At 39.8% G+C, this 12,374-nt stretch overlaps 1 protein-coding gene across 3 annotated transcripts; it reads right to left on the bottom strand.

Annotated features, from left to right (window-relative positions):
• Positions 1 to 54: 54 nt before the first annotated feature.
• LOC110527892 (SRSF protein kinase 3) lies at positions 55 to 11,765 on the bottom strand. Of its 3 annotated transcripts, XM_036983372.2 has the most exons (15): positions 11,607 to 11,765; positions 8,546 to 8,911; positions 8,328 to 8,436; positions 8,120 to 8,207; positions 7,842 to 7,929; positions 7,609 to 7,715; positions 7,300 to 7,465; positions 7,016 to 7,041; positions 6,813 to 6,869; positions 5,935 to 6,307; positions 5,126 to 5,223; positions 1,793 to 1,900; positions 1,642 to 1,711; positions 1,421 to 1,513; positions 55 to 1,243 (listed from the first exon to the last, which is right to left on the bottom strand). In XM_036983372.2, exons 2-15 carry the CDS (start codon positions 8,793 to 8,795, stop codon positions 1,059 to 1,061), a joined length of 1,818 nt encoding a protein of 605 aa, XP_036839267.2. In that variant the 5' UTR covers positions 8,796 to 8,911; positions 11,607 to 11,765; the 3' UTR covers positions 55 to 1,058. The 3 variants fall into 3 exon arrangements, with proteins under 3 accessions (XP_036839267.2, XP_090097126.1, XP_090097127.1); XM_090241000.1 differs by lacking the exon at positions 6,813 to 6,869 and having other exon boundaries at positions 11,607 to 11,738; XM_090241001.1 differs by lacking the exon at positions 11,607 to 11,765 and having other exon boundaries at positions 8,328 to 8,386; positions 8,546 to 8,654.
• Positions 11,766 to 12,374: the final 609 nt, after the last annotated feature.

Below are 12,374 nucleotides of genomic sequence, written 5' to 3' on the forward strand. Positions count from 1 at the left end.
ACCCGATTTCTATTAATTGTTTTAAGAAACGTGGTAGATAATGAAAGCCTTGTATAAACAAATAGCATTTATTCAATAAAAGACAACAACAAAAGTAATGTTCCCAGTGTCCTTTTGAAAAGGCAGTATTCCAGTAAGTCTTGCCTTCTTTATGATTTTGGTCATTGATGTGCTCCAATTTGAATAATCTGAACACAGGCCATCACATCAGAAATAATCTGGAATATCAAATTAATATCTAAAGAGAGCTGTAAAATTAAACAGTGACAGTTTTACATTGTTTCTCATGTCATCTCTCCATATCAAAAGTTATTTTCTCCACACCAAACGCTTCAAATCACCCGACAAAATATAGTGATAATTGATTGCTCTGGCAGAGCAAACAGAAAAATAGCACATGCAGAAAATCAGCTGAAAAAAATAACACTTGCTGAATTTCATACGTGACCCACAAAACCCCTTCCCCCACTTTAATGGCAATTCTGCCACTTTTCAACCTCATAATTATCACCAGCACCAAACCAGTGTCTACATACGGTATGTGAAAACAGCACGTTTCTATGATCTGTGGTTAAACAGATAAGGTCCTAAAAAAGACTTCTCTGTGACATAGGATTAGGATTAAAAGTAAGAGAAACTGATTTTCTAAACCTGCAAAAAGTTTCTAGTCAGAGGGAGGGTATTTTCTTGCTCCCCACGTTGCCGCGTATCTCAGTGTTAGAAAATCACATTTTTTAAAAATGTTTCAACTTTTGATGATGTCATCGCGTTTAACTTTTTTTATTTATATTTTGTTCTACAAAAAGTAGAAATATGCTAATTTCATATTTAGACACTGGTATTGTGCTTGAGATAATGACATGAGGTTTAAAATGGGTGGAATTGCCCTTGAAATCATCATCATATTATGGGACTTCACCTCTGTAACCTCTGTAGCCTCGGTGAGACGGCTGTGTCTATGATGTAATCCGGGGTGGTTCAGACACTGGGCAGTGGTGGCGACTCTGTGTCCATGAGGGGATCCAGAGGGGTTCAGACACTAGGTAACAGTATGATGTCTATGAGGAGATCCAGGGATGTTTTAAACACTGGGCAGCGGTGGCTCTCTTCTCTGGGAGGGGCTCCAGCATGGTGAGGAGGAAGGCACTGAACTGGACTGCCTGATCCCGTGGCCACTCGTATTTATCCAGCAGGATCTCACACAAACTCCACGGCTTCAGCCTTGAGATGCGCCTCAGATGCCCTGTTAGCAAACAAGGGAAAGAGTCTTAGTATTGACTGAACAGAATATGTCAAATCAATTTGATAGTCATTGTGTGGGTGAAATTAAAACAAGGGTGATTCACATAAATATGAATCAGATGCTACAAGAAACCCTTTGTGGAAACAACAGTTCACAAGTCATTGTGAATAGATATACCTTTGTGATTGAAATATCGCCTGGAGTTTCTCCCTGAGAGGGCAAACTGGGATGGAAGGGGTCCCAGCAACTCAATTATGTGAGCAATGTGATCTGAAAGGAGACATTGGACTATGCTGGTGAAATAAATATAATAGCATTTTATTTTCTTTACTTTTTTATGAGCAAGACCAATCACCAGGAAAAACACAGGACAGAGAGGAGAAAGAACAAGGCTTTACCTTCCTCTCGAGAGAAGTTGTCCCCTGAATGGGGTTCAAACAGATATTCCCCAGTGGCCAGCTCAAATGCCTGTATGGAAATGTTGAGAGTTCTTAGTATTAGATATTATGGACAGTCATTAGGGTGGATGTGGTGCTCCTGGGTTCTCACCATGCAGGCTGTGCTCCAGATGTCTGCAGGAGTGCCATAGCCAGCCCCAATCAGGACCTCCACAGAACGGTACTGACAGGTCTGGATGTCCTCTGTGAAGTGTTTGTACTGGAGAGCAGACGTGAAGAATTAGCCCTCCATACTATGAGCAATTACTTGATATTAGCCTGTTGAATGTTATATTAATGTACAGTGCCTTGCGAAAGTATTCGGCCCCCTTGAACTTTGCGACCTTTTGCCACATTTCAGGCTTCAAACATAAAGCTATAAAACTGTATTTTTTTGTGAATAATCAACAACAAGTGGGACACAATCATGAAGTGGAACGACATTTATTGGATATTTCAAACTGTTTTAACAAATCAAAAACTGAAAAATTGGGCATGCAAAATTATTCAGCCCCTTTACTTTCAGTGCAGCAAACTCTCTCCAGAAGTTCAGTGAGGATCTCTGAATGATCCAATGTTGACCTAAATGACTAATGATGATAAATACAATCCACCTGTGTGTAATCAAGTCTCCGTATAAATGCACCTGCACTGTGATAGTCTCAGAGGTCCGTTAAAAGCGCAGAGAGCATCATGAAGAACAAGGAACACACCAGGCAGGTCCGAGATACTGTTGTGAAGAAGTTTAAAGCCGGATTTGGATACAAAAATATTTCTCAAGCTTTAAACATCCCAAGGAGCACTGTGCAAGCAATAATATTGAAATGGAAGGAGTATCAGACCACTGCAAATCTACCAAGACCTGGCCGTCCCTTTAAACTTTCAGCTCATACAAGGAGAAGACTGATCAGAGATGCAGCCAAGAGACCCATGATCACTCTGAATGAACTGCAGAGATCTACAGCTGAGGTGGGAGACTCTGTCCATAGGACAACAATCAGTCGTATATTGCACAAATCTGGCCTTCATGGAAGAGTGGCAAGAAGAAAGCAATTTCTTAAAGATATCCATAAAAAGTGTTGTTTAAAGTTTGCCACAAGCCACCTGGGAGACACACCAAACATGTGGAAGAAGGTGCTCTGGTCAGATGAAACCAAAATGGAACTTTTTGGCAGCAATGCAAAACGTTATGTTTGGCGTAAAAGCAACACAGCTCATCACCCTGAACACACCATACCCACTGTCAAACATGGTGGTGGCAGCATCATGGTTTGGGTCTGCTTTTCTTCAGCAGGGACAGGGAAGATGGTTCAAATTGATGGGAAGATGGATGGAGCCAAATACAGGATCATTCTGGAAGAAAACCTGATGGAGTCTGCAAAAGACCTGAGACTGGGATGGAGATTTGTCTTCCAACAAGACAATGATCCAAAACATAAAGCAAAATCTACAATGGAATGGTTAAAAAATAAACATATCCAGGTGTTAGAATGGCCAAGTCAAAGTCCAGACCTGAATCCAATCGAGAATCTGTGGAAAGAACTGAAAACTGCTGTTCACAAATGCTCTCCATCCAACCTCACTGAGCTCGAGCTGTTTTGCAAGGAGGAATGGGAAAAAAATTCAGTCTCTCGATGTGCAAACCTGATAGAGACATACCCCAAGCGACTTACAGCTGTAATCGCAGCAAAAGGTGGCGCTACAAAGTATTAACTTAAGGGGGCTGAATAATTTTGCACGCCCAATTTTTCAGTTTTTGATTTGTTAAAAAAGTTTGAAATATCCAATAAATGTTGTTCCACTTCATGATTGTGTCCCACTTGTTGTTGATTCTTCACAAAAAAATACAGTTTTATATCTTTATGTTTGAAGCCTGAAATGTGGCAAAAGGTCGCAAAGTTCAAGGGGGCCGAATACTTTCGCAAGGCACTGTATTTTGTCATCTAAGGTACCATATCTAATACCTATACAGTACCAATCCAAAGTTTGGACACACCTTCTCATTACAGGGTTTTTCTTAATTTTCACTATTTTCTACATTGTAGAATAAAAGTGAAGACATCAAAACAATGAAATAACACATGGAATCATGTAGTAACCAAAAAAAGTGTTAAACAAATATATTTTATATTTGAGAATATTCAAAGTAGCCACCCTTTGCCTTGATGACAGCTTTGCACACTCTTGGCATTCTGTCAAACAGCTTCATGAGGTAGTCACCTGGAATGCATGTCAATGAACAGGTGTGCCTTAAAAGTTAAAAGTTCATTTGTGGAATTTCTTTCCTTCTTAATGCGTTTGAGCCAATCAAGGGTGTTGTGACAGGGTAGGGTTGGTATATAGAAGATAGCCCTATTTGGTGAAAGACCAAGTCCATTTTATGGCAAGAACAGCTCAAATAAGCAAAGAGAAATGACGGTCCATCATTACTTTAAGGCATGAAGGTCAGTCAATTTGGAAAACGTCAAGAACTTTGAAAGTTTCTTCAAGTGCAGTCACAAAAACCATCAAGCGCTATGATGAAACTGGCTCTCATGAAGACCTCCACAAGAAAGGAAGACCCAAAGTTACCTCTACTGCAGAGGATAAGTTCATTAGATTTAGAGTTACCAGCTTCAGGAATTGCAGCCCACATAAATGCTTCACAGAGTTCAAGTAACAGACACATCTCAACATCAACTGTTCAGAGGAGACTGCGTGAATCAGGCCTTCGTGGTCGAATTGCTGCAAAGAAACGACTAGTAAAGCACACCAATAACAATAAGAGACTTGCTTGGGCCAAGAAAAAATGAGCAACGGACATTAGACCAGTGGAAATCTGTCCTTTGGTCTGATGAGTCCAAATTGGAGATTTTTGGTTCTAGTCTTTGTGAGACACAGTCTAGGTGAACGGATTATCTCCGCATGTGTGGTTCCCACCGTGAAGCATGGAGGAGGAGGTGTTATGGTGTGGGGGTGCTTTGCTGGTGACACTGTCTGTGATTTATTTTGAATTCAAGGCACACTTAAACAGACCTGGCCTCCACAATCAACCTACCTCAACCCAATTAAGATGGATTGGGATGAGTTGGACCGCAGAGTGAAGGAAAAGCAGCCAACAAGTGCTCAGCATATGTGGGAACTCCTTCGAGACTGTTGGAAAAGCATTCCAGGTGAAGCTGGTTGAGATAATGCTAAGAGTGTGCAAAGCTGTCATCAAGGCAAAGGGTGGCTACTTTGAAGAATCTCAAATATAAAATATATTTAGATTTTGAATTATTGAATACCTTTTTGGTTAATACATGATTCCATCTGTTATTTCATTGTTTTGATGTCTTCACTATTATTCTACAATGTAGAAAATAGTCTAAGAAATTAAGAAAAACCCTGGAATGAGTAGGTGTCCAAACTTTTGACTGGTACTGTATTCATTCATAAACATAATGTCTGTCAGATAGTAACTCACCACCCAGCAGGCGTTGCCCAGATCTGCAATCTTGATGCTGATTTCATCAGCATTCTGTGGCTTCAGAAGATTCACCAACATATCTGTTTCACTGAACCCTGAAACAAAATACAAGACAGATGGTGCTGATAGATATTATGGTAGATGGATGTGCCGTGAGTGCTCTGGTGTAAAATGGATGCTATTTATGATGTATTACAACATAAATATCATTCATATACACTGAGCATACAAAACATTAGGAACACCTGCTCTTTCCATGACATAGATATGAAATGAAAGCTATGATCCCATATTAATGTAATTTGTGAAATCTACTTCAATCCGTGTAGATGAAGGGGAGGAGAGAGGTTAAATTAAAGAAGGATTTATAATCCTTGAGACAATTGAGACATGGATTGTGTTTGTGTGCCATTCGGTGGGTGAATGGGAAAAAACACGCTCAAGTTTCCCTGTGTATCAAGAATGGTCCACCACCCAAAGGACAGCTAGCCAATTTGACACAACTGTGGGAAGCATTGGAGTCAACATGGGCCAGCATCCCTGTGGAATGCTTGACACCTCGTAGAGTCCATGCCCCAACAAATTAAGGCTGTTATGAGGGCAAAAGCTGTTGCTACTCAATATTCGGAAGGTGTTCCTAATGTTTTGTACACTTAGTGTAACTTAATCATCAGCATATGCATGAAATACTGTAATGCAAATCATGAAAGTTCAATTGAAACACTGGACAGGTATTCTGACATATACTACACGGAAATATGCTGTGACAATATACTCTATACAGGGGGCTCCAGATCAAGACTGACCATGTGATGGTGATGAGGGCTGGTTGTCTCTCTGGGTAGAAGGATGCAGCACTGTAGATTGTCTAGAGCAGTGAGACATTGTAGTCAATGATGGTGCATCTTCTATCGGTGACGAGACTGACTCCTTGCTGTCAGAGCCCATTGCTTCTTCATGCAGCAGGTTCCGTCTCCATGTAGTACGCACAGGACCTGAAGGCTTAGGGGGAGAGGTGGAACTGGGAGTGCTACAGGGAGTGGTGATATTGGAGAATGACACATGAGCTTTTGCCCTCTTCTGACGGTCAACTAAAGTGTCCTCGTCCTGCTGCGGCTGTTGATGTTTGTTCCCCTTTCTCGACAACCTGGCCCTCGGGATCCTGGAAACCTTCCCGGTCTATGAGCACAGTCACAGGACTTTGATGGGAAACTTAAAATGAGACGTCTTTCATTTTGCAGCATGTTAAATATATTTTAAACCAATCTCTGCAAATAAGGTACATTTCTTTAAATATTAGTACCACAAATCCCTTTTGCATGCAGTGCATGCTAATTTTCAATGAATTGATCAAGGTGAACAATTTCACTACAAACACAAAGGTATTTTTGGTAGCTACAAAGGTAGTTATACATACATACTGAATGAATACAAATAGCAATTAGTCAACTGTGCATCTTCATTCAGAAATGCTGTTCATGTGCAAGTTAATGATTAATACATGTTTGTTATAGCACACACACACCACTGCTGTTGTAATGGTTGAATGAGTAGAACACCTGAAACAGTACTGTAACTATTGACAACAGTCAGATTCACAGATCAATGCTTTTCTCCAGAAGAACCTTAATAGGGCCAAGATGCAGTGAATCAGCACACACTCACAATGCCAAGTCCATCTTACCCAAACCCCAAGAGTCTGGAAAGCCACAGTCAACTTCCCCAACAAGTTTGACACAATCTAATACCAAAATTATGATAGGAGGGGTCAGAGAGACATAGGTGAAATATGAGGTCATCAAAAGATTACCAGAAACTATGTTTCATCCTTTGTAGCAATATGGTTGGTTCATGATTTGAAACAAGACAAAGAGTTGATTGCCATACCTGCTTCTCTCTTAGACTGGTATTTTCTGGCATCAGTAGTAGATGAAGAGATCAGCAAGGCATAAGAGAGCATGAAATCAAATCATAGAGAACAAAAATAATAACATTAGGTAATATTAAACTTTGACTCATAATATTCAACATTGTTATTGCATCTCCATCTATCTGTAACAAATATTTTCCATTTCCCTCCATCTAAAAACTAAATTAAGTTTAAAAAAGACAAGGTGGAATTGTACTTAATGACACATGTATGCCAACTTGGAATAGAGAGCAATCCTAACCTGAACAGCTTGTGGGAGCAGGAGAAACTGGCAGCTCCTGTAGGTTGGTGTCGGCTGCCAGCTCCTGGACGTAAACATCATCCACTCTCAAAAGGATGTTCTCTGGCTTGATGTCTGTGTGGATAATCTTGCATTTAGTGTGCAAGTAATCTAAGCCCTGGAGAACCTGTGATATGAGACAACAATGGTGATATACTGTTGCTACATGACACCAGGGAACACACAAAGGAGATCATCCTTTCACAGAAGCTGCTCTGGATGATAAAACGGTAGAGACAGGATGTGGAGATCACAGGGGAAAGACACCACCTGTCTGAGGATGCTCTTAACGCAGGGCAGGGGAAGGCCAGTGTAGTTGGATTTGATGATCCACTTCAGCAGTTGGTGACCCAGCACTTCAAGAACCATGCATACATCTGACACATAGCTGAATTAAGGAGAAACCATTTCACTCAGATGTGCAAGTTAACATACAACACATACTGTATGAGAAATAGATCACGGGTAAAATGATAACACGTGGATGACTTTTAAAAGGATACGCTCCCCATTGACTCCAGAGACCTTGAAGTCATCGATAAGTTGCACAACAGTGTCTCGTTTAGGGTCAGATGGGTCACTGTCCCTTACCTAAATGCAATTGATAACAGGACATAACTGGGGAGTAAACATGTGACGTTTCATTATCACCATTGTGCAACTAATAAAAGGCAATATTTCCTAATAAGCTTGGCTCTGGTTGATGAACAAGCAAGGTATTAGACTGATTAAGCCTATGTAGCAGAGAATAAAAGGTTGAACATGGGTATACAATACTAACACATTTCAGAAGCTTGATCTCATCCAAACCAGTCTCTGTGAAGGTTGGAGCACTCTTTACCACCTTCAGAGCCACAAAACGCCTCTTCCTGCTCATACAAATAAAAAATGTGAATCACTTGCTTTAACTGTCATAATCACAATATGAAACCGAAGGTCAAACAATAACAAAAACAATGTTATCAGTATACTGTAACTATTATACTTACTCAATGTCCCAGCCTAGCCACACAGTGGAGAAGTGGCCCCATCCCAACTTCTTCACCACCTGGTAACGGTCAATGAATATTGCTCCAATTTCCACTGGGTAGTATCCACCTACAATGAACATTGACGCCTCTTTCCGATCAGCAATAAACTGTATAAAAACTCCTACCACACAATATTGTATTGTTGTTTGGTGATATTTGGCACACTGGTGAAGTACCTATACAGTAATCAGATGGATTCTCCTGTTCCTCATCATCTGATCCAAAAATCTCAGGTGAAGGGGGATATGATGGTAGTTTGATGGTAAGGGGTGGTTTGGGGGTAGGGTCAACTAGTGGTTTAGGGGTCAGGGATTTGGGGGTAAGGGATGATTTGGGGGTAAGCGGTGGGTTGGGGTTAACAGCAGGTAAACTGAGGGAAAGGGCTGATATTGCAGCAGCATATCTAGATGAAGGCACATTGGACATTGTGACAAGGGACACACAATAGAACAGGGAGCCGACGCCTTCTAAGCCTAGACAGCACAGGTCATGCAAGTGTGGGGTTGAAGAAAATGGAGATGAAGATGGTACACGCAGAAGGCCTACGGCAAAAAGAAAAACAGACAAACTGTTCATTAAACACTTTCACACTATTATAAATTGACATCCTAATCATTCATACATAGGATATATGAGGTTAAATCAGGCAACACAACGTGGCCAATGTACAGGTAACTGCCAAAATAAAGGAAACACCAACATAAAGTGTCTTAGTAGGGTGTTTGGCCACCACAAACCCCTCTTTTAAAGTCGTGAGATCTCTTCTAGCCATGGTAGTCAAAACAATGGGCATTTTCATACATGACCCTAAGCCACTGATGCAGACCTTTGGACAATCTACATTTTAAAAAGTCTAATAAAATCCATGTAATATAGCCTACACCTTCACAATAAATCCATTATTTATTTTAGACAGGTCTAAAGAAACATGATATGAAGAAAATGTAGCCTATTTCAGAACAATGAATAGCATACTCTGAGTTGTCCTTAATTAGTTCCTGATCTGGCTATGCCAAATGGCTGTGGGCTACACTAGTTCATTTAACAGACAAGACTTGCTTAGAATTCCGAGGCATTATTTAATATTATTTTGTAGTATGAAGAATACAATTGAACAAAGCTGAATAAAATAGACAGGATATTTTCTCCAACCGAGAATTCTGTTATTCTGTTATTCTGTTGAGCGGTTAACAACGAAATATGTACTCCTATATGCTTATTTATAGTTATTAATGTAACTTTAGTTGTTCTACAAACGCTTCTACAAATATGTTTGGATTTTTTTAATACATTGTAAGGCTGAATGATGCGACTCTAATGATGATTTTTTTAAAGTTGCTTGAAAGACATGAGCTCTGCTTTGTTTTTTTGCGCAGTCTGTACACTCTTTGTCAGTCTCTAAATTACAAATTGAGAAGCACTTGATTATGCCTCGAATTTCCCGGCGGCCTCCCCTTTGTGTGGCGATAATGCACCCTAAAATCAGAAGCACTGGGGACGCAACTTTGCGCGTCCGAATCCAAATCCGAGGTGCATATTGAAGATATATATAGCCAACAAGATGAATAGGCTTAACGAACTGCAAAAGCACTAGCCTATGTCAATTTACTATCCCCCATAGTACAAATTCTACTCTGTGGGATAAATACATATTCCAAACATATTCTGGGACAGTTGTAAAATGCGATAGATCCCAAATTAATATAACCACTAGCATCCAAAAAAATATTTTTTATGCAATGAGGCTGACGCAACAGATCAGAACATTTAGCTAAAAATGTTGATAAACTATTCGGCTATATCTTCCCATTATAAGTACAGTAATGCACACACAGCAGTAGGTTATAAGCGCAAATGTTCCATTAGCGGGAAAACACCATTATCAAAAGTGACCATGAATGCGATTATGCATATAATGCTTTTATTATAAAGGTGCATTTTTATGGTGAAAATTATCTTCCCCAAACTTGAAATTCACGCGCTGCATACAGTATGTATGCCCGTTAGGCTCTGCACCCCTTGTAAAGAGGATTACTATGCTTCATTTTAAGAAGTTTTTTGGCCACTTTAGTTGTGATTACAAACCTTATCAAAACATATAGGCCTATGGGTTAGGCTACATGAGGTGTCCGACTCTGATTCGAAACAGTCACACAAAAATCTTGTCTTGACATATAATAAATAATATATGTGTGAAATTCGCTTTGATTTAGAATGGCACTGTTATTGGAGAAGCCCAATAACAGTGACTGAAAGGTCACGTGGAATTTGACGGCCTTCATGACTGGTGGCACACGGTGTGGCGGTAATATGGTCACCACAAAAGCCCTAGGTGTGAATACTTATGTAAATTAGGTATTTACTTTTGATTTTCAATAAATCTGCAAAACATGTTTTCACTTTGTAATTACGAGGTATTGTGTAAGGGTGAGATTTTTATTTTATTCATTTTGAATTCAGGCTGTATGTAACAACACACTTTGGAGTAGGTCAAGGGGTATGAATACTTTCTGAAGGCACTGTACTTCGTATTCCTCATTTACTGAAGTATTTTCCTTTATTTTGGAACTTACCTGTATCTACAAAAGAGTAAAGCCTATTCAAATTCTACATTTAGTAAATCTTATCATTCTAGATACTGTCTGCAATTACATTTTCAGGGTCCAGTGAATGTGCAAGAGACAGTTTATTTTTAGCTGGGTTTCGATGAATGGCTTGTCAACTTAAATAGCTCTTCAAAGCTGGCCTGTAACTATTGACTGGGTGCATGCTCTCTAGCAGAGTCCTTCTTGTAAACATGTCACAACTATAGCTAGATAGGGCCGTCTGTCAAGTCATTCTCTCAGTCAAGTCATGAAGGTGTCAAACACAACCTCCAGTTTGAGTTGTTTGGTAAGACTTCAGCACTGCCAAGTGCAGCAAACCTGTCCTCTAAATACACTTTTTTTTGTTTTATGTAACAGATGATTTACATTTGTGTAACTGATTTATAAAAGTAACTATCTAAGGCAAAACAGAAATTAACGTGCTAATAATAGTCGTTAGGTAGCCTGAGTCTGTTCTCGACAAAAGTTGTTTATATGTTGCAGTTTGTCATTGTTTTGAAGCTGATATCAGCGAACAACTTCAAGTTCATGCAGTTATTACAAGGTGACATATTAAATAACAATTGGTTCTAAACTTTATTACACTCTGTAACTGTGAATTTATTTTAAAAATATTTACCCAAATACTTACATATAATAGTGAAAAACGGTGTCCTCCGATTTCTTTGGCAGCTGAGGGACCGTTCTTCCCTCGTCAATGTTTGCTCTGCGTGCCTGCCTGCTTGCCCATAAGCACAGCATATGTTCTGAAAATGACGTGAGCTGAGCTGTGCTGGTGGCTGGCTGGCAGGACACTGGTTTCCACTTTCCACTAGAATCAGTGGTATTTAACTGGGTCTCCGCGGCCCGCTGTAGGGGGTTTCAATGTTTTTATGAATATTGCTAGAAACAACAGAATACGTTCATTTGGAATTTCAAACCTACAAGTGTATGTGCCGCTGCCTGCTGGTAAGGTTTCTTAACTTGGACATACATTTTTGCCAACACATGGCTAACCTTTGTTTAACCAGCTAAACAGCTGCTCTTAGTGAAAATGTGTTTGGGAGTTATCTTTCTAGCTAATAGGCTATGTTAGAGTGTACAACTCCGGTTCCAATCATAATGTGGGGTGGTTAAAATAATGAAAAACGGTCTACCAAATCTATTCATTTTAAAATGTTGATTACTTCTCCGTCCCATTATCATTCACCTGATGAGAAAACATATGATTGGGTCTCTGGTTTGCCTGGGAGGTGGTCCCTGGGCAATCATTTTTTTAAAGACCCCTGCACTAGATAACACAGGCAAAGTTATATTGGCTATATTATAAAGATTCATGCTTTTTGGTCTAAATTTAAGGTTAGGGTTAGGCATAAGGTTAGCACTGTGTTAAAAGTTAGGGTTTAAGGTTAGGTTTAAG

Source organism: Oncorhynchus mykiss, chromosome 7 (genome assembly GCF_057628025.1).
Source record: "Oncorhynchus mykiss isolate SJ-2025 chromosome 7, ASM5762802v1, whole genome shotgun sequence".
NCBI lineage: Eukaryota > Metazoa > Chordata > Actinopteri > Salmoniformes > Salmonidae > Oncorhynchus > Oncorhynchus mykiss.

Bases quoted from the DNA above. Each gene is read 5' to 3' on its own strand.
- LOC110527892 (XM_036983372.2), bottom strand. From the start codon at position 8,795: ATGTCCAATGTGCCTTCATCTAGATATGCTGCTGCAATATCAGCCCTT. The intron at 8,437-8,545 runs GTACTTCACCAG...TGTTCATTGTAG, and splicing joins TCCATCTGATTACTGTATAG to GTGGATACTACCCAGTGGAA. The intron at 6,870-7,015 runs GTATGGCAATCA...TTTTGGTATTAG, and splicing joins CCAGTCTAAGAGAGAAGCAG to ATTGTGTCAAACTTGTTGGG.